This window comes from Aspergillus foveolatus (genome assembly GCF_047715535.1).
Source record: "Aspergillus foveolatus strain CBS 279.81 unplaced genomic scaffold BDW70scaffold_59, whole genome shotgun sequence".
Taxonomy (NCBI): domain Eukaryota; kingdom Fungi; phylum Ascomycota; class Eurotiomycetes; order Eurotiales; family Aspergillaceae; genus Aspergillus; species Aspergillus foveolatus.
In genome coordinates, this window is record NW_027396123.1 from 115,515 (window position 1) to 135,851 (window position 20,337).

The window sequence follows — 20,337 nt, forward strand, 5'->3', positions numbered from 1 at the left end:
TCGCCTGTCATTTGTTCCTTGAAGGCCGGATCCATATTGGCTACTCCAAGCGGTCGACCGCGATTGGCCCAACCATATTAGATTCCAGGGTATATTTAGACGGGTGGAAAAACCGATTATCTCATGTGCGACTACAGCTGAGCCAGCATTGGCCACTGCCAAGGCCGTGTCCTCGAGTTCCCAGATAGGTGCGACTCGCGCCCTCATGCAGGCGGATGCACAGTCGAGAGAAACGGGCAGCCGGCAGTCGCACTCAGATATGCGACACGCAGTCTGCTGCAGACGGTAATTCGATTGCGACCGCATCTGCAGTATCAAGACACCATTTCCTGCTCTCGACACCACCTCCGCTTTGATCGGCAGCCGCCGAACAGCCCCGAGGGTGAGTACCGGTCCGCCCCCGGACAGGCGAGTCCAGAACTGCCACTATTACGAGATGGTCGATGATAACCGACGTGCATGCGCAAGGGCCAGAGTTAGGCGGGCCGCTAGCGTCAACCGGGCTGATCGACGGGCTGGAGATCGGCTTTACTAAGCCACGTCAGAGTGCTCAACTGGTTTGCATAAGCGTATTTTCTCCCAGTCTTTGGGGGCCCTTTCGAGCAAGCATCGTTCAGGCTGTGGCGCAATGAGAGCGTCTGGACAAGTGACTGTGTCTGAGACAATCTGAGGGTAGGCAATCCAAGTCGAGTAACACGGCCCCTTGCTCGATCCTGCCGCTTCTGTGAGGGACAGATACTGGCTCCTGCGTCCCAACAGGGGCCCCGGACAGCAATCCAACCGCCGAGTCATGAGTCGACGTAATAGACGATGGCGTCTTCATTCGTGGCTGTTGCGAGACTGAGACCCTGGATTGGTTCATGCCCTGGTCAATCTTGGCCGCCCATGCAAACCGCCCCTCCGTTGAGTTGGAATGCGGACTGGATAGCTGTAGAACGGGCCTATGGGATTCGCAGCGTCGGTATACATGCGTGACCAGGGACGGTCTTGCCCGCAGCGAACGCTCAGGGGCTGCAATCCTTCTACCCGTACTGCCATTCGATGCCCTGCACGATCCGAGCTGACGTCTGACTGGGCTGCGCTGGGAGAATTCCAACATCAGCCGACCAGCGACTGGCAAAGACGCAGGGCCACCGCAGCGGCAGACTTGATTATTTAGCTGGGCCGCTCGGACGTGGTCATTTCTAGTTCGCAGATTTATACTGGATGTCCGTCCCGTCCTGCATTTGCTGTTGCAAAAACAGGCCCCTGTGTATCAATCATGGACCGAGCACGAAATCCAGAGACCGAGTCAGGACCCCGATATAACGAAAGCATCGAGCACGTCCGAGACGTCGAATACCCTACACTGAGGGATGTCATATACCTTGACCACGCGGGATCGACGGTATATGCCCGGTCACTAATCCGGTCGTATGCTCTGGACCTCCAGACGAGTCTGTATGGGAACCCTCATTCGGACAATACTCCATCGCGCGTATCTGGGGCTCGAGTGGACGCTATTCGTGTGCAGCTTCTGCACTTCTTCGGCGCAGATCCTAGAGACTTTGACCTGGTCTTCACAGCCAATGCCACCGCTTCCATCAAACTGGTGGGCGAGTGCATGTCCAGCTATACTCGGTCACAAAAGGTGTCGCGTTTCAGCAAACGCCGCGGCTTCAACTACGTGTACCACCAAGATGCCCATACCAGCCTGGTAGGCTTGCGGGAAATTGCTACCGGTCAGAGTATGTGCTTGCGAGGAGATGCAGCCGTCGAGGAGTGGATCGATTGGGGAAAGACGCCCAGCCAGAGAGACGTGACGCTGTTCGCATATCCAGGGCAGAGCAACATGACCGGCCGACGAACGCCGCGATCTTGGTGCGTAAATCTCTCCGGTAGCTCATTGCCTTGCTGATTTGTATAGGCCGGGGCAGGTTCGTCGGAACCATAGGAACACATATGTCCTGTGGGATGCTGCGGCATATGCCTCAACCTCTCCCTTAGCCCTGTTTAATGCCGAGTCTGCGCCTGATTTCACTGCGGTCTCGCTATACAAGATCTTTGGATACCCTGATGTTGGCTGTTTAATTGTGCGCAAGGCGGCTGCGGCCGTTCTCCAGCAACGGCGCTACTTTGGTGGTGGCACTGTCGACATGGTTGTCAATTCTCCGTCTCCCAATATCTCTGCCTGGCACGCACTCAAGTCAGAGTCATTGCATGACATTCTCGAAGACGGAACCCTCAACTTCCACTCGATCGCCGCCATACCCCATGCGGTCGAGACACATACGCAACTATTCGGCAGTATGAACAAGGTTTCTTCGCATTGCGCATATCTGGCGGCATATCTATATAAACAATTAGTCCTCTTACGCCATTCCAACAACGCCCCGGTTTGCAGGATCTACACTGGCTCGCAGAAGCCCGGCTTTGGGGACGCCTCGCTGCAAGGGCCTACCGTTGCCCTTTCCGTCCTCGACCCATCAGGAACGATCCATGGCTATGCAGAAGTCGAAAGGCACGCAGACAAAGACCGGATATACCTCCGCAGCGGGAGCGTATGCAATCCAGGGGGCATGGCGTACCTCGGCTGGCTGAGGGTGGACGATATGAGAGCCGCCTGGGACGCCGGACACCGATGCTCTCATCCTATTCAGGAGGTGGACGGGAAACCGACCGGAATCGTGAGGGTGAGCCTGGGGGCAATGAGCACAATAGCCGATATTGAGGGGTTTGTCGCTTGGTTAAAGAGGAACTACATGGATCGATACATTGGCCTCCCCTATCCGGAGAAGTCGAGTGGATCGATGTCCAAGGGTTCGCTGGATGTCGACGTGGAAGAGGAGAGGCCAGCTAGGCCGGAACGTCCCTGGGTGAGGACGGTGGCAGGGCGCTTTCGAATGTTACTCTGTCGAGGTTGATCGATCTATTGGCATGTCGAGGGGATTGAAATATGATATCCAATTGAGTATATAGATGGTCTAGAGTGATACCCTTCGGGGATTGTGTATAGATATATTCGGTCTGTCCTGAAGAACTCCAGATATAGCACGATACCAAACAAACAATCATCTTTTTGCTGCAATTGTCCATTCCTAGTAAGAATCCCTAGATCTGAACCGATCATAAGGCTCGATTGTGGTTTCAAAGAAGGGATGAGATACCGTCTTATGCAGTCGGCCATTAGTCCCAGAACCAATCGGGAAAAAGAAGCAAAGAATCAGGCACAGACGTTGGTAAGATCGAGAACTTTGGTGCGGCCCTCCCCCCGGTTAGCTGCGTGAGGGTTGCCAGGGTCTGGTGACCACAACGGCTTGTGATAATAAAATGATGGATACGGGGTTATGCAGCAAGCCATGAGACGACGAATCCCGGCCCAGGCCCGTCACGTTTGGAATCAATCTCCAGGGGCTAGTCTCGTATCCGGCTTGAGCTGGCCATACAGAATCAAAGGATGGGGTTAGCCTGGCGCTGGCGCACATTGGCCCTCGTATTCGAGATTCCTAAAACTGACGGACATCAGTCTCCCTCTTAAGAGATGCTCACTGCTCATGGCGTTTCGAAAATTCGGCCGCCATGGAGCTAACCGTGGCTGAGGTCTCTGGTCTCATCGCCGCCGGGAACTTTGTGCTGCAGATTCTGATCCCGCTGGCCATTCCATGGGCTCTAAGTGCGTTTCTGTCGCATGAAAACTCTGTCATTACATGGTAAGTCCCTGCCTTGTTTATTGTGGTCCGTCAACCAACAAGCCAGGACCGTCCTCGCCCGCTTCTTCCACTCCTCTCTCTGGCCCAGCATTCTGGGGGCCAGCTCCACAGAGACAGCTGGTGTGCCATGGCGCATCTACCTAACATCCTGGGGCCAAGTAGGCCTGCTATTCCTTCTATCGGTCGCGGCCATATGCTCGCCATTGGGACTCTACTCGTCGATTGAACCCGCCGGCTCAGCCACCGAGAAGCAATTCTCCTATATTGCTGACGGATCGGCATTTGGGTATGGAACCCCCGTACGGAGTGGAGGGCCATTCACACGGTTTTGTGGGACCGAGAGTCCCTGCCCTGGGACAACGATCACCCAGACCTGTGTGACTCGAGGACTGGCGGAAGTTTGCAATGATACGGTCTACGATAGCAGAATACCCAAAGATCTGGCCAGTGTGTTTATCGATGGAGCAGCGGCAGTGGGTCCGACCGTGGCCAGTATTTTCGACATGCAGTACCGAATGTACAGGAACTCGACAGATCAATATAGTAAATTGGGCTGGTACACAAAGCCCGACTACCGGACCATGTCTGTGCAGATCCTCGAGGACAAAATCAAGCTGGTAGAGGGCTTGATTACGGATCTACGGGATGGAGGGATTGGGTTTCGAAACCACACTGCGCCAAACGCAACCCTAAAGTATGGCTCGTCCTGGGCGGAGGATATTCTCTTCATTGAGCCAGAGACGGAATGTGTACCATTAAACCTGAGTATTCATGCGATAACACCACCGTCGAACTTTAATGGACGGTTTCTGGAGAATGTTTCGCTCGTGGACGAGGGTGGCTTTGCGGATCTATCACCGACAGCGCCCCCCAATAGCCCTGCAGCTGCCAATGAACAGGGTGAACTCGATCTGAAGGACCGGGCATACAGGGCTGCTTGGCTGAATAACTACTACACGATGGTATTCTTAAATATCACCGATGGTGACTCGCAGACTCAACCCCGGGTGGACTCAGTCCACGGCCAGAGCATCGATCTAGGGGATGGGAAGAGCAACAACTTCAGTATCGCCTTTTCAGCGATCCAGACCAATCTTAATTACGGGGCGTACCTCAATTTCACTGCAACACAGAATAGGACGTTCAATCCGCATAATGTTACAGCTCTGGATTTCAGAACCGCATGTAAGTCACCTTGCTAAATACGTATAATTGCTTGATGCTGACTGTCGGGAGCAACGATATGCGGCGGCACAACAAATTCAAGCCCGTCCAACGCTAACAGTACCCTGGTTGCCTGCGGTCTCGTACTCGGGGCTGCCACGCGAACCGATGGAGGCGACGATAGGATCCTGGATCCTGGCACGCCGTGGACTATCCCGCTTTACTCCTGCGCCACGGCAATAAAAGCACTGATCAAGACAGTCGAGTTCCAGTATAACGGAACCGGATTCGACGCATTGAAAGTGAACTCACTCAAGCCCAAGGAGTATAAAACCCCGGCCTCCCTGCCTACCTGGGGCGTCGAGGACCTACCAGAGCACGATATCGACACTGCTCCGCCGATGTGGGGGCTCCTTAGCCCTAACCCAAATAAAACTGCACTCACCCATTACAATATCACCACCATCTCTGCTGAGAGTATACACCTCCCAGGCTACATGACCCCGGAGTACCCACTACTGCGCGGACTCAACTCTGTCCGCCTGGGTAGCGGGCAGAATCTCCCCGGTGTAGAGTTCTACAACCAAGTTCTCATGACGGCATACACCGTTGGCGCGCAGGGGTTTAATCCAGAAGCTGATTATTCCGGTGGGCAAAGCTTAGCACTATACGCAAAGTGGCAGGGGCTAAGTAAAACGGTTGAGGGAACGGCGAAAATCATCGACCTGGTCTGGACGGATGTTGCAACGAATGCTGTCGTAGGGACAGCGGGATGGGGACTGACGGCCTCCTCTTCGTCAGCGGCAGTTGGGGACCAGATTTCGAAGAGCGAGAGTAAAAACGTCAATGTTCCAGTCTTCGTGTACGGTAGCCACATCCGATATCGTATACCATGGGCTATCCCCGCGTTTGTGACACTGGGAATCACAGCAATGTTGCTGGGCTTGCTCGTGACGATGCTGGTTACCAGGAGAACCGGGTTCAAGAGATTGAGGTCTATTCTTGAGTCGACAACTCTAGGACGGGTACTCGAGCCGTTTATTCCTCCGCTTGACGATGGCCATGATCCAGGCGATGGTGCGGAGGGTAAGATAGCTGGAACTGGAGACTGGGTTCGAATGGTAGGTAGGCGCAAGGTTCTGATTACGCCAGAGGCTATTTCTGTGGATGGGACTGTGCTAGGAGGAGATGAAAAGAAGAGCATCCAGACGTCTGCTGTAGAAAAACAGCAATTCCAGCCGGAGCCAGTGGCGGAGATTGATGCTGATGCTAATGCAGATGTGAACTCGCCCCTGCATCCAGATCAAGTATATAATAGCTAGTTAGGCGGCTTGCTGCTGTTTCGTCCATCTACTGCCTTCGCCTAGTGCAGGCAGTCTTCCCTTTGAAAATCATTTTTTGTGACAGAGATCTATAGGCAGAATCAGATGCACAGCAAGACCCGAACAAAGACCTACCATTAGTGGAGGAATGGCCATAACGCCTTCTTCGACAGCGATATAGTATTATAAACGTGCCTTTGTGGAGTTCTTTCCCCGCAAGTTCTTTGTTTGGATAATGGATAAATACCGCTATGAATTTCCCATATGGACGGTAGACAGCAATCTGCTTCGCCCTGAGCGCAGTCGTTATCCCCCAGACCTCCCAGTACTAGCCCTAACCTTAGCCATCCCCATCCCACGATACGAGTCCAGAGCTGCATGTCCAGCCCGAAGCCCCCAATGCCGATGCCCTGCTCAGCCTACGATGCCATGTGTCCGCAGTGTAGATTCCACTATATCAAACTCCGCGAGAAAGGCGTCCTCCCCCGACTCCTCAACTACCACCCCGGCACGTACCCCGTAATCTTCACCTGCAACATAAACCTCGACCTCTGCCTCAACAACGGCAGCACCTTCATCAACCATGGCCTAACAGCCCTCTCCACAATAAAATCCCACCTAGAATCCCACTTCAAGCCCCCCGTTCCCGTACACAGTCACTGCATCTCATCGGCTGTTGGAAGCGCGATTCACATTCACACCAGTCTCCTCTTTGATTTTCCATTTAAGCTCAGTGATCTGGAACAGTGGAAAGGCTGGCTGGCGGAGTTTATGAAGATCAGCGTGTACGAGAAAAATGATACCCTAAGGCCAAGAGCACACTATACGACTGGCGCTGGGGACTGGAATATCGGCTGTCCCGACGAAGAGGAGGAGCGGCATCTTTGTTGGAAGAGGTTGAGGTGGTTCTTGGAGAGGGAGGGGGTTGGAGTCTTTGTTTAGTGAGTCTACGTATCTAGTTTATTAGCCGTTGCGATTTGCTAACGTTGCTTTGTTTTATGGTTTGTGAGTTTGTGGGAGTGTAGGGTTGTTCCATACACGTATATAGCCACAATCCGTCTTACATGTAGCTCATGGACAGACCCTGTAGAGTCGTAGGCCCTCTGCCGGTGGAAGTTGAGTCTTATATCAGACCTCTTATATCACACCAGGGATGCGGTACTTTGAAAACGCAGGACGGAATCACATCCCCAGCAGAGCCAAAGCCAGATTCGTTGTCACGAAACGAGCACTGGCGCAATGACCTGTCGAATGCTCGCTCTGGGACTCCCGACTTGTTGAATCGAGATATCCAAATTGGCGGTAGAACAGTAGTGTGTCTGCCAGGTAATGCACCCCAGGCACCGCCACTTAACAGTCGCTTATCGTCCGGCCGCTCGATCAGATCGATTTTGAGAAACTGTGAATGCCTCGATGGGTGAGGTAGTTGTTCTCATTCTGGCCATGAGGCAATCTATTGCCGGTTCCTATCATGATTGCCGTTTTCTTAACACACTGAAACTCTTTGGGTCATTTCCTCCGTCACACTAAATAGGTCTCCGAGCAAGGAGTCGTGGACGTTTCTATCCTTCTTCGTTACCGCATCTGCAGAGCAAAGTGTATGAATTCCTGGCAAGGTGGCTAATCCAATAGGCCTCTCTGAGCAATATATATCTCATATACTAGACCAAGTTCTCTCTCGCCCACTCTTCCGCCGTCTGAAGATGCATCCCCCGCTGAGCATTCCACGTCTCCTCTGCGTTCCAGGCCACGCCCCTCCCCTCTCCAAAGACGATCTGGTACTTGAAAAGCCCGTTCTCGGGCTCCTGGGCCAGATCCCTCTTTGCGGCATCCACAGACCTCAGCTGCCTGTCGAAAGCCCTCCCCATAACACTCTCTAAAATATCCGCCACCCGCCCGTACGACACCGTGTCCCCGGCAACATAGACAATGTTATCCGGATCCCCAAATGACTCAGAGAAAGCAATCTCCGCCGTAACGCGCCCAATATCCGCAGGCGCCGTAACAGTAACTCGATTCTCCCAGCTTCCCAATGCAGTAACGACGCTCTTATCCGCATCCACAACCCCGAAAGCCCTCTCAAACAAGAAAGAAGTAAACATCCCCGTTGATATAATCACCCACTTCGTCCTATCCTGTGAGCGTAACATATCACGCACATCAAGCTGCTCATCGAATAGATCCTGCGCTGACCCGCGACCGATGGTGTCATAGTCGACCCCGAATTGCCAGGGGATATATCGCGGCACCCGCGCATCGAGAACAGCTCTTGCTAGTTTGAGCTGTGTTCCACGACCTGCAGAGAAGCCGGTGGCTGAAATTATTGTATCATAGGCGCTGAAGAGCGATGATAGGGTCGATTGCGACGAGGTTGAGATATCGGCTGGGACAAGGGTAATGTTGTAGGCTTTCAGCCTTTCCAGTTCCGCCGCTTTAGAAGGGCCTGGGGAGGCGATCGACGACGGACGAAGGAGAACGGAAATGTTTGTTTTACTAGAAAGTGCAGGATGTTGCGCAAGCGAGAGGAGGATCTCGGTGCCTAGTTCGCCGGCTCCAAGAACGAGGATGTTTTCAATCGACGACATGGTGCAAGGTTTATCTAGTTTCTCTTTTGAAAGACAAGTGAGTATGACACCGCTTCTTACTTCTGCTGGTTACTAGATCTAGTTTTATACCTATAATCAACCGTTCACGACGTGAGATAATTAGTTATACAATGAATAAGCAATCTGCACTCGGCGACTTTTGGGCTCCGGCGGTGTACCGCATTATGGCTTGCATGCGTCACGTTATCCTACGATTATATATATTTTTGCATGTAGTCCAGCCCCAAGAGTATCTATCCATACTTCCATGTCTATTCCTTTACCCGTCTTCTTCCTCTAGAACACAAACTGATACTCATGGAAGACATTTTCATCTACCCTGGCGGCCGTTACCGGTACGATCTCTACAAACTGCCGGAAGACCAGGTCGGTCCAGAACTGTCTTTCTCAAGTTGAGCGGTGTATAAAGTGAGAGGCGACTGAGAGATCGTTGCTTAGGACCCTGTCGAAAACTGTGACGGGCACTTGAATCCTGGTTTTGGTTGAGGAGTCTTGTCTTGCCGAGAAAAATATCAACACCCAACTGTGAATAACCGTGTTAGCAATGGTTTGTTCCACCCCGTTTATGCCGGACATAAGCTTGGAAACTATAGGGTTAGTTTGTTTGGAGGAGGTAAGACACTGTCATTGTCATGAACCTTGGTGAGTTTTGATCTTGATTAATTTACTTCAAGCACTGGTTGCAACATTAAGCATTCTTTGTTTGACTGTGATCTCACCATCGCTATATGACTCTCTTGCAACAACAAGATGACACTGCCGTCGGTCTCCGGATTGCAATGCAGCGTCCCAAATGTTGTGTAAGCCGTCGTCTTTCAAAACGGCAACTTTATGATCAAAGTCAAGGCACGTTCGAAGAACAGAACTCGCAAGCCCGGAAGTAGCAAAGGGCAGAAAGTCCGAATCAAGCTTGCACCGTTGCTGCTTAATTTTGAGACCCCAAAAGAATGAAAATAGAACGCAGGATACTCGAGTAGTTACCCCGGGGTCATACTTCCCGGATCACCACTTGCTGAGCGGCCTGAACTCAGAGCCAGATCGGTCTTTCTGGTATCTCTAACGAAGCTGACCCTTGTGTCCAAGTTCAGCAGGAACTTGCAGTTCCCTTGATCGCCGGCCAGGGTGGAAGTGATCAAATCTTGTCCACCTCGTGCTGACACTGTCAACAAGATCTACCAAGTAGAGATGCACCTTACAAATGCAGGACACCTTGCTGTTGGAATCTGCACTGAGGAGATCGAGAGGTCGAGCTTGAAGTTCTTCGGCAAGAATGCAATGTGACATTAACCCTGGAGCATAGGCTGAGTCGCCTGACTTGTTCCTAAACCTCAACGTTTGTTCAACCCAATTCGTCTCCAATTCGTTGGGTCCCTAATATCCAGTTTATGCATTTTTAACGGTTGGCACCCGTGACCCCCAGCGTTGTCCGGTTGCCGTAACAAGTGGCTTGTAGTCAACATGCAGATCTGGTCAGCTAGTCAATAATGATGAGTCCATGAATGTTGACTATTGTCAGTTGCCTTGATTGTTACCTATCACGGCAGCAATCCATCCCACGCTTACGTGGATACGAATTGTGGCGACAGGGATTAGAGTCAAGAGACCAGAGTGAAGCTATTCGCACAGGACCAGATTCGTGGCCAATTTGCGGGCACTTGGCGGCCGATTCACGGCAAGTTCGCGGCCTGGGTGCCTGGGGCAGGAGTCGGGCGAGAGAGCCGATCATGTGACCTTCCCGGGCTGTGCAGAATCTGATGGAACCTCAGTGGAAGTTGGAAGCCAAGCCGCGAAGGAGGAGCGTTGGGGCCAATTGCGGGAGTTCCTTTTCAACGTAGGCGATAACAACCCCACCGCCTCGAAAGCTCTGGCCAGCATCTAGAACGACAGGGCCGATCTGGTCTCAACGCTACGAAAGGGTTCTCTTGCCCGGAAAGAGTCGGGTCGAACGCGGGGCTTCCACCATGCTCCATCAGCCCTTTGACGATGAAAACCTGCAAGAGGAACCCAAGAGTAACCGCAGAGGAACCGCAAGAGCAACCTCAACAGTGCTCCTGGCTGAATTGGCTTCAAGGCTTTGAACTCTGCAGCTGACCATAGCGATGACGCCATTTTCTGGGGTTATGCCGCTATTTTTGCCATAATAAAAAAAGAAAACACTTCGAAGAGTCAAAAGTTTGGATCTGGATCAAAAAAGAAGCAAAAATGGCGTTGGGAGGAGGCTAGTGGCGTGGACGAAAGTACTGAGGTGGGGGTGGAGCTTGATATGGGGCGGTGATCGGGGATGTTCACAGGTAGCGATTCAGGGACAGCCCATGACAGGAACAGCTTCCAGCCATGATCTCATCACTTTTGATCTTTGGTTGTGGCACAAATCAGCCGTGGGAATGTATCGCAAGCAGAGATGTCCCTGGCCGCCCTGATTTGGCGCTCGAGGCTTGTGCAGAGTTGGCGGGATCAAAGTAGCGCATTTGGCAGCGGCACTAAAATGGAATCAGTTAGAAGCACGACAGCAGAATGACATGTGAACCCCCCACTGATAAAGCTCTTTGGCAGTTTTGTCTTTCCTTGTCTTTCCAATTGTCACAGTCTCTCCTTCGTTTGACTTCACCACCCCCCAATTCCTCAATCCTTCTTTCTTCTCTCGTTGCTTCTTTCGCAACTTCCTTGTCTGCATTGACCCTGGGGCTACCGATGCCCACCCATCCCACATTCTACTGTGATCCTTTGCATTGAGCGTTTCGAGCATAAAAGAGCCTTCGCTCCCCGCTGATTCCGTCGTCGAGGTTCAGCTTTCTTTCGTTCTCAATCGGTTGCGAGAATCTGACGTTCTGCTTCCATCGCTAGTCGACCATGGCCATCATTGACACTACAAAAGACCTTTCGGCCCTTTTCACCCAGCAGGTCCGTGCGAGTCCCGACGCCCTCGCTCTGGAGGATGATAAAACCTCATACACCTATGCAGAGCTAGATAAAGAAGTTGAGGAATTGTCGCGGCGACTGCGCAGCTATGGCGTTAGTCGGGACAGTCTCGTCGGTGTGTTGCTCCCCCGCAGTGCTCATTTCGTCATTGCCTGCTTGGCGGCCCTGCGGGCCGGCGGAGCGTTCCTCGTTTTGGAGCTGGCGTACCCCCCAGATCTACTTGCAGACGTGCTCGAAGACGCCACTCCAGCAGTAGTGGTCACGCACCGGTCAGAGACCGGTAAAATCAAGGGCAACGTCCCCGTCATCACTCTCGACGAGCCTCCTGTCGACGCCAATGGCCATACCGTCGAGCCTGGCCCGTTACCGGCCGACGATGACTTGGACCGTCTGGCTTTCGTCTCGTACTCATCCGGCACTACCGGTAAACCAAAAGGAATTGCAAACCCTCACCGAGCTCCAGTTCTCTCATATAACCTGCGTTTCGGCGTCCAGGATCTTCAACCGGGCGATCGCGTGGCCTGTAATGTTTTCTTCATCTGGGAAATCTTGCGTCCCTTGATCCGCGGTGCGACGGTGGTCGCCGTCCCAGATGACCACAGCTATGACCCAGCGGCACTTGTCGATCTTCTTGCCTCGAAGCATATCACCGAAACCCTCATGACCCCGACCCTCCTTGCCACTATCCTCTCTCGACACCCTGATATCGGAGCTCGATTACCGGACCTGCGTACATTATGGCTAAATGGCGAGGTCGTTACTACTGATTTAGCGCGACGGGCGATTAAGGCGCTTCCTAATACCCGACTGCTCAACTGTTATAGCGCATGCGAAACCCATGAGATTGCGTGCGGTGATATCAGAGAAATCGTGAGCGAGGAATCCCAGTACTGCCCAGTAGGTCCTCTGCTCGACCCAAAGCACGCCTACATTGTCAACGAGCAGGGCGAGAAGGTTGAGGAGGGAGTCTCTGGTGAACTCTGCGTTGGGGGGCCCATGCTTGCAAGAGGGTATATCAACCGCCCAGAGACGACCGCCAAGGCATTTATTCCCGATCCGTTCTCAAGTTCTCCAGGAGCTGTTATGTACCGCACTGGAGACCGGGCGCGTATGTTGCCGTCGGGTCTTCTTGAGATCACTGGTCGTGTCGGCGCAATGATCAAGCTGCGCGGATATTCCGTAGTCCCCGGCAAGGTCGAGAATGATATCGTCAAGCACCTTGCGGTCCGACAGTGTGCCGTCGTTGCACACGGCGAGGGCTTGGAGAGGCAGCTGGTGGCGTACATTGTTGCCGACCAGGAACACTCTGAGGAACGTCCAGTCGTGGAGATTAACTCCTCCGGCCACAGCCCAGGTGCTCGAAGAGCCCTCACAAAATTCCTTGCTCACTATATGATTCCCGCCCTTTGGGTGCAGGTTGATGAACTGCCTACCCACGAAGTGTCCGGAAAGATTGATCTCAAACGCCTTCCTCCGCCCCCAACCGAAGTCCTCGCCAACGGGAACGGAAAGAAGGAAGATCCTATCGGCATTGAGGACATTGCAGCAATTTGGGCGGTCGCGCTCAAGGTTCCCAAAGCGACGCTGAAGCCTGAAGACAACTTCTTTGATCTCGGTGGTCACTCGCTTTCGATTGCGGACCTCTCGTCTAGGCTGTCGCGGAAATTCGGTTTCCGCATCCCCATCGTACGTCTGGCAGAAAATTCAACGCTGAGCGGTCATTTGGATACCGTGCGAGCGATCCGAGACGGCCACACTGCTGCTGTGCAGGCAGATTTACCAGCAGTTCTTCGCACAGATGCCACACTTGACGAAGAAATTCGTTCAAACGCGAAGATATGCTCCCTCACAGACGCCAAGACAGTTCTGCTGACCGGTGTGACTGGCTTCCTCGGTGCATTCCTTCTCAAGGACCTCGTTGACAGCACGTCTGCACACATCATCTGTCTCGTAAGATTCAACGAACCTGAGGACGATGACCAGCCGGGCGGTGTTGCGCGTATTCGCCGCAATCTCCTTGACCTTGGTCTATGGAATGACTCCATAATGGAGCGTGTCGAGATCCTTCCGGGAAACCTCTCTCGTTCGAGGTTTGGCCTCGCGCCAGACGCATTCCAGGAGCTGGCGCAACGTGTTGACGTTATTGTCCATGCTGCAGCCTCAGTCAACCTGGTCTACCCATACGCAGCCCTGCGCGCTGCGAACGTGGGTGGCACTCGAGAAATCCTCCGTCTGGCGAGCCAAGGCGGCGCGACCGTGCAGTATGTGTCAACCAACGGTGTTCTGCCCCCGTCTGGGAAGAAAGGGTGGCCGGAGGACACAATGTTGGACATGAAGGACGTGCCAACAAAGCTGCTGGATGGGTATGGACAAACCAAGTGGGTAGCAGAACAGCTTGTCCTTGAGGCCGGTCGTCGGGGTCTCCCTGTAAAGGTTCACCGCATCGGCACAGTCAGCGGTCACAGTCAGTCGGGTGCTGCAAACGCCTGGGATCTTCTCACTGCGTTGATCGTGGAGTCGATCAAATTGGGCAAATACCCTGATGTTGAGGGCTGGCGCGCGGAAATGACACCAGTGGACTTTGTCAGCAAAGCCATCATCCACCTCGCGAACCAGACTGCAGTAGAACAGACTGTATTCCATATCGGAGACCCTGATCCAGTGAACACACGATCTGTCTTCGAGGATCTGAAGACACTCGGTTACCCCACTGAGCCGCTTCCCTGGGACGACTGGGTAGCGCTCTGGACAAGCCAGCGGGGTCACGTCAAAGGTGGCGATGGTGGCTTCACAGTTGATATCCTTCGGAGTGGTATGCCATCAATCGAGTTCCTTCGCGGCATCGTGGTCCTAGACAACTCTGCTACCCGTCCCATCCGTCGAGAAGTTGAGCGGCCAAAGGTAGACCGGTTCCTCCTTGAGACATACACCCGGCATTGGTTTGCCCGAGGATGGCTGAAAAGGCCGCCTATTCGGCAGCGGCAGCTCAGTCCTGTCCCCAAGGGTCCTCTTAGCGGCAAAGTAGCAGTCGTTACTGGCGCTTCGTCTGGTATCGGAGCTGCGGTCGCGACGGCTCTGGCCAGAGAAGGCGCCCATGTCGCTCTCGGTGCCCGCCGTTTAGATGCACTGGAATCCCTGAAAGAGAAGCTCTCTGCTAGCGGCGTCAAAGTTGTCACTTGCAAGACCGATGTTACTGACAGGAAGCAGGTCGAGGGTCTCGTAAAGGCAGCAACCGAGGAGCTAGGTCCAGTGGACATCCTCGTGGCTTGTGCTGGCGTAATGTACTTTACAATGATGGCCAACACCCAGATGGACGAGTGGGAGCGGACAGTCGACGTGAACTGCAAGGGTATTCTCAACTCTCTTGCATCTACTGTACCCGGAATGCTGGCGCGTGGTAAGGGTCACGTCGTGGCGATTTCTTCAGACGCCGGTCGCAAGGTTTTCCCAGGACTGGGAGTATATTCGGCCAGTAAGTTCTTCGTTGAGGCAACTCTTCAGGCACTGCGTTTGGAGACGGCCGGTCAAGGCTTGCGGGTAACGGCCGTACAACCTGGGAACACAGCCACCGACCTCTTGGGCATGTCAACCGATGCGGAGGCTATCAAGAAGTACGGCGAGCCATCCGGTGCACAGATCCTGGACCCTGAGGATGTCGCCAACTCCATTATCTACGCTCTCCGCCAGCCTGAACATGTCGCCATGAACGAGATCTTGATTGAGCCGCGAGACGAACCAATCTAGACGAGGTAGACTTGCATATGTCGCATTGGGTCCATGTCGCGTGGGTGGCGTTGCTATTGTCCGTTAACTGACAGCTATTGCTTGGGATTGATTGTCGCTTTGGGTTTGCGTCCTTTTTACGCGATATAGACAGATTTAGGTAGAGCAGCTAGTCGTCATAATGATTTGCACGCTTGGATTTCTTGTCCTAGGATATATCTCACGTCGAGTCGGGGTATTATTGTTCTCGGACGCCGTGGATCCAGGAATGCGGGCGCGAGGGCCCTCATATAGGCGGACGAGAATCGGGCCCCTGCTCGGGCCCATGGGGTCAGCCTATCATTTGCGCTCACCCCGCACATGGTGCCATAGATCAGCATTATAGGATCATTTCAGTCCGAGGTTTTAGTCGACTTATCAACGAAGTGTAACATCCGTGGTCTCGGTTACCAAGCAAAATAAAATCAGGCGTGGCTGAACATGCCGCACCTATCCAAGTCCATGGCATCCTTAAAACAGTAAACGATATATCTGAGAAGACATCGACTAACTGATCAGTAAGCACATCTTCAACGCGTTATGGTAACACCAAACTTACAGCCTTTTTGCCCCGCAAATTTCCTACTTTCCGTCTCACAAATGGCTTGGACGCGGTAAGCAGTTCACATGCTTGTCTTGCAAGGGATAAAAGGTCCGAAGCCGACTTTGTCGCATGCAATCATCAGGAGTAATGTCGGTTTCTTATATACTCAGTGGAGGAGGACGTCGTTTTCAGAATAAGCTAGCCAGATGAGTCGGTAAGCAGGCCCGCGAGGTAGTTGGAGGATAACGAGGTCGTAATGGGAGAATCTGATATAGGCGCAGAGGTATCCAAGGCCAGACGACGCGACTGAAAAAAGCCGTGGCCTAGCCTATTTGATCACATCATACTCTCGGTCCTATGGTACTGGGAAGTCTATCGACCTTGAACAATGGCGCCATTGTTTTATCGTCGCATCGAACAGTCTTATCGGCGACTCTGGTCCCGTCAGCCCACTCGTGCCACTTGAGACTGAGGATACAGGACCCAGAGGGTTACGATGCCTCCTTATCTGGAAGAATTCCGTGCCTCTCTGCTGGTATGCTGCATCTTCATTCCCTCTTCATCACAATTGAGCTCCATCCTCATGCACATTAGAAACGATGGCGTCCACAGTCATTGAACCAGACAGACCTCACCGTCTATAGACGGTGAGGTTTTCTTGTCACCCTCAAAAACCACCGCGCTTGCTGCCCCAGTTTTTTTCGCAAGACACTTCCGCCCTACCGTTGTTGGCCTCCCTCGAGACGATCCTGGATCCTTCTGTATCTTCTGCGAGCTCGCACACCTGAGACGAGACAGTTGCCTTTCATCTGGACGTTGACTGCTTAGACAAACTCGCGTTGTTCACTGACAAATACCAATACGCTGATATGATGAAGGACTGATGTAGTGTATGGACTGATCCAGCATTTCCTGAGTCCACCGCCCAGCAGAAAATAAACTGTTTCTGGTGCAGTTTGTATATGTTCAAAACACCCAGTCATACATTTCGCGAATAGCCCAGATGTTTGCTCAACATCGAACCGGTTATATCCAGGGTAGGGGATATGCATGGAACAGATGAACATATTCCCCTGGGGTCTGAAAACTGTGTTGAATTCTGTCAACGTCGCACTCGTCCGCTGCATTATAGCAACTGATGGTTCCTAAAAGAGGTCGCCTCGACGTCTTTCATCTCAGGAAGATATATGGTACCTCCATGACTCCAGTTAGAAAACTACGGGGCTCTACAACTCTGCGAAGTCGCACAGTATCGCTTATTTATGCGTTGTCGTGGAACAGATTTTGCCTTGCACGCCCGAATGTAATGAGAACAATATCGGACAAGATCTTTCTGCGGCCAAGCTGCCTTCTGCGCTTTGCGCTTGTTCGAGTTCACTGCAGCCTGTCCAGCAATAGTCTGGGCCGGGAAAGTCACTGGTTCAGATAAATTCCACTGGCGAGGAGCTAGGGGTTGTGTTTGAGATGCGTCAGAGAAAGATATTGCTTCAAGCAGGAGATAGTCAGACCGACCCCTTGACATACCTCCCGAATTTCTTCTTTTACTGAATCGATATCTCACATTTTGGATCGTACCTTTAGGTATGTTTGCAAGAAACAAGATACTAATGGAGAGTACTCTAAGTAAACAACAGTAAAGTAAGTGCATGAAAGGCAGCGTTCTCTCTTTCATATTGAGGAAGGGCAACATGTGAAAAATAAGACCCAGTCGGATAGTTGACTGTAAACCAAATGAAATGGCCTCCTTCAACCTGATATGATGGCTGGTCAAGAAGTAATCTGCGTGTCCTTATAGATTGCGAGTGTCCAGAATGAAGGCCACTGGATCCTGCGTTTCCCGCCGCCTTCATCCTTCTCTCTGCCCACCTCTCCTTCTCTTAACTTCCTTACTTGCCAGCAGGATGGAATTGACTTTCTTGAGCTCAAGTCAACCTCAATAATCGATCTCTACGCCTCTAGAACTCTTCTTCTCTCGTCCTCCCCAGTCTGCCGACTCCCAGCATTTTAGCGGACCCAAGCGCAACACAATTAACACAAAAGGCTCTCGCCATAGCAGCCGTTGTCTACGAAGCCGACGCAGACTTCCTCATGAGCTGCAACACACATTTCTTCTGTCTTTGTCCAGGATACTTTCGATTTCATCTTCAATCTTTGAATAATGTGCGGTACGGGATTCAGGATTATTCCCGTCGAGGACGGGTCCTCCGGGCAATGCCAGTACGAGTAATGACGACGGCGCCTTCAGGATCGATAATTTCTAAATCATGTCAGTGTGGGATTATGTGTTCGAGCGTGTGTGAATCAGATCAGCGAAGGAAATAGACGGGGAAAGAGGGAAGGAAAAAAAGGTGGAAGGTGGAAGGGACATTGAAACACAACACCACCACAGAACCCCTCGCGGGGGCCAACAAACAACCTGTCTTTGCCCTTCCGGTTGGTGTTTGTCGTGGGCCATGGCCTGTTCGCCTGGTCCTAAGTGGATAGGACTTCTCTCTTTACAGCACACGCCGTATGCCAATTTCTCTACTCTTTGGAGGCATGATCCCGGCTGTAGCAATGGCGGAAGGAACCAATTCTGACTTCAGGAAAATGGCAATTTTACAGCAGTTTCGACATCGTCTGGCAGCGATCCTTGTTCGCGATATTCGCACTTCTTGCTGCTGGTTTGGTCTGCTACTTTCAACTGGCGGAGATAAAATCGTTGTTTGCTCGCTACCTAAAGAGCTGGACCAGTTTAAAATGGTCGAGACGCTGCGGTTCCGTCCGGTTCCCCTTCCAGGATCCGTCTTCTTTGTCATTGAAGGACAGCACAGGCGCTGTCAGGTTCCCTCCGTTATCACTTGGCAGGTTTACTTTGCTGACTTTCAACACTATTAGCCCAAGGTTTCCAATTACAGCTTCCCATCTGCCGTCCATGCTACGAATGTATTGACACTCCCGAGTCTCGCGAGTGACCGTCCATCGTTCATGATGTCGACTGAAGTCATCGACCCCCATGGAGATATCATCGTCGCTTGTTCAGACGTCAACTTCCTCGTCTCCTCCAATGCACTGTCGCTGGCTTCACCAGTCTTCTATAGCATGTTCAGGCCTGGCGTCAAAGAAGGACTCGCAGTCAGAGGAATCCCGGGCAGCTTGGAAGCCCCAATTATCCCATTCCCGAACGATGATCCCTACACCTTTCGCCTTTTTTGCAATCTGGCGCACCACAAGTTACTTGCTCTACCAGAGACCTCGAGTGCGACCTCGTTGAAGGACCTGGCGGTTTTCATTGTCAAATATGCATGCCGTCCGGCTATCATCGACCGCGGTTGGCTCTGGATCACCAAGGATTAATTGTCCGCCCAGCCGTCGCCGGAAAACTGCTAGAGTGCTCTGCTATTTGCATATGCAATAGATCTTCCAGACAGGTTTTCTTATTTTTCCGGCAAGTTGCTGTCGTCACGGCGACAGAGTTTCAGCAACTGGGGTTATGCTCTTGCGAACTTGGAATTCATGCCGCATCATGTTCTAGGTTCGCACGCGTGTGATGTATACTGTGTCTGGTGCTGACAGATCCGTTGCAGAACAATTGGAAATCAAGCAGGCTCTGCTACATTTCAATGTTGAGACCGCTCTCATGGAGATCGTGACCGTAGCCCAAACCAAGTCTTCCAAGGAGTGTCGGAAGCTGAAGATGTTTCTCGGGTCCTATTCTCAGATTTTGTAGAAAGCTGGCATCCTGTTTGGTATGCTTGAACTTCGTGGAAAGACCCTGCCTCAAATCATGCAATGCGCTCTGGGTCTTCCGGCCATCAGTTATAGCCCTGGTTCGGGCGAATGCGATGGCTACTACAACGAGTATTATTGTTCCCACGCTAATGAGCTCGATATCAAACAACACCTGCTGGAAGAATCGATGAAATGCGCTGAGGATGAACAAAGCCTGAATATGCTTGTTGCGTGTCAAGCGTGAACCATGCGATAAGCACCCAAGACCCCATAAAGAAGACGGAAATCTGGGCAATGAAGAGAGAGAAGTCAGGGGTTCGCGATTTGATCGGACTTCGCAAACATAGTGAGGTAGTGCTCCTCACCGTAACAGCAGGATGGCATACACGCGGTTTTTTGCTGCTGATTATACGGTTGGCGGGGAAAATATTGGTAATCGGTGGTTTAATCATTACAGTTCATTCTGCAGTCCTAATCCCAAGTCTTTTTATTCGACAGGCCCAGCCCAATATTCTTTAGTTTTTCTCTGGTGCCAAGTGGTCGAGCGAATAGAGATTGGCACATCCCGCAAACAGCACGGAGGAAGCTCCGCACAAACTTCTCCCCTGCTAGAATGGTAT

At 52.2% G+C, this 20,337-nt stretch overlaps 7 protein-coding genes across 7 annotated transcripts; 6 read left to right on the plus strand and 1 right to left on the minus strand.

Annotated features, from left to right (window-relative positions):
- Positions 1-1,261: 1,261 nt before the first annotated feature.
- On the plus strand, positions 1,262-2,988 carry BDW70DRAFT_170630 (pyridoxal phosphate-dependent transferase; the record flags this gene model as incomplete). The annotated part of the gene is made up of 2 exons (XM_073742983.1): positions 1,262-1,860; positions 1,907-2,988. The coding sequence occupies 2 exons, from the start codon at positions 1,262-1,264 to the stop codon at positions 2,901-2,903; spliced, it is 1,596 nt and encodes a 531-aa protein (XP_073592894.1). The 3' UTR covers positions 2,904-2,988.
- A 570-nt stretch (positions 2,989-3,558) lies between these two features.
- On the plus strand, positions 3,559-6,175 carry BDW70DRAFT_170632 (uncharacterized protein; the record flags this gene model as incomplete). Its single annotated transcript, XM_073742984.1, has 3 exons — positions 3,559-3,689; positions 3,736-4,874; positions 4,926-6,175. The coding sequence occupies 3 exons, from the start codon at positions 3,559-3,561 to the stop codon at positions 6,173-6,175; spliced, it is 2,520 nt and encodes an 839-aa protein (XP_073592895.1).
- A 399-nt stretch (positions 6,176-6,574) lies between these two features.
- On the plus strand, positions 6,575-7,117 carry BDW70DRAFT_162967 (uncharacterized protein; the record flags this gene model as incomplete). Its single annotated transcript, XM_073741226.1, has 1 exon — positions 6,575-7,117. One exon carries the CDS (start codon positions 6,575-6,577, stop codon positions 7,115-7,117), a length of 543 nt encoding a protein of 180 aa, XP_073592896.1.
- Positions 7,118-7,836: 719 nt separating this feature from the next.
- BDW70DRAFT_170635 (aromatic alcohol reductase) lies at positions 7,837-8,861 on the minus strand (the record flags this gene model as incomplete). The annotated part of the gene is made up of 1 exon (XM_073742985.1): positions 7,837-8,861. Exon 1 carries the CDS (start codon positions 8,758-8,760, stop codon positions 7,837-7,839), a length of 924 nt encoding a protein of 307 aa, XP_073592897.1. The 5' UTR covers positions 8,761-8,861.
- Positions 8,862-11,261: 2,400 nt separating this feature from the next.
- Positions 11,262-15,524, plus strand: BDW70DRAFT_100738 (uncharacterized protein). The gene has a single exon (XM_073734279.1). The coding sequence runs from the start codon at positions 11,632-11,634 to the stop codon at positions 15,442-15,444; it is 3,813 nt and encodes a 1,270-aa protein (XP_073592898.1). The 5' UTR covers positions 11,262-11,631; the 3' UTR covers positions 15,445-15,524.
- A 2,367-nt stretch (positions 15,525-17,891) lies between these two features.
- On the plus strand, positions 17,892-19,399 carry BDW70DRAFT_142412 (uncharacterized protein). Its single transcript, XM_073737922.1, has 2 exons — positions 17,892-18,515; positions 18,611-19,399. Exons 1-2 carry the CDS (start codon positions 18,460-18,462, stop codon positions 18,936-18,938), a joined length of 384 nt encoding a protein of 127 aa, XP_073592899.1. The 5' UTR covers positions 17,892-18,459; the 3' UTR covers positions 18,939-19,399.
- Positions 18,977-20,015, plus strand: BDW70DRAFT_152823 (uncharacterized protein; the record flags this gene model as incomplete). The annotated part of the gene is made up of 5 exons (XM_073739516.1): positions 18,977-19,316; positions 19,404-19,520; positions 19,573-19,668; positions 19,720-19,957; positions 19,994-20,015. 5 exons carry the CDS (start codon positions 18,977-18,979, stop codon positions 20,013-20,015), a joined length of 813 nt encoding a protein of 270 aa, XP_073592900.1.
- Positions 20,016-20,337: the final 322 nt, after the last annotated feature.

Coding starts and splice junctions, on each gene's coding strand:
- BDW70DRAFT_100738 (XM_073734279.1), top strand. CDS start 11,632: ATGGCCATCATTGACACTACAAAAGACCTTTCGGCCCTTTTCACCCAG.
- BDW70DRAFT_142412 (XM_073737922.1), top strand. CDS start 18,460: ATGGCCTGTTCGCCTGGTCCTAAGTGGATAGGACTTCTCTCTTTACAG. Junction 18,516..18,610: donor CTCTCTTTACAGCACACGCC/GTATGCCAATTT, acceptor GCAATTTTACAG/CAGTTTCGACATCGTCTGGC.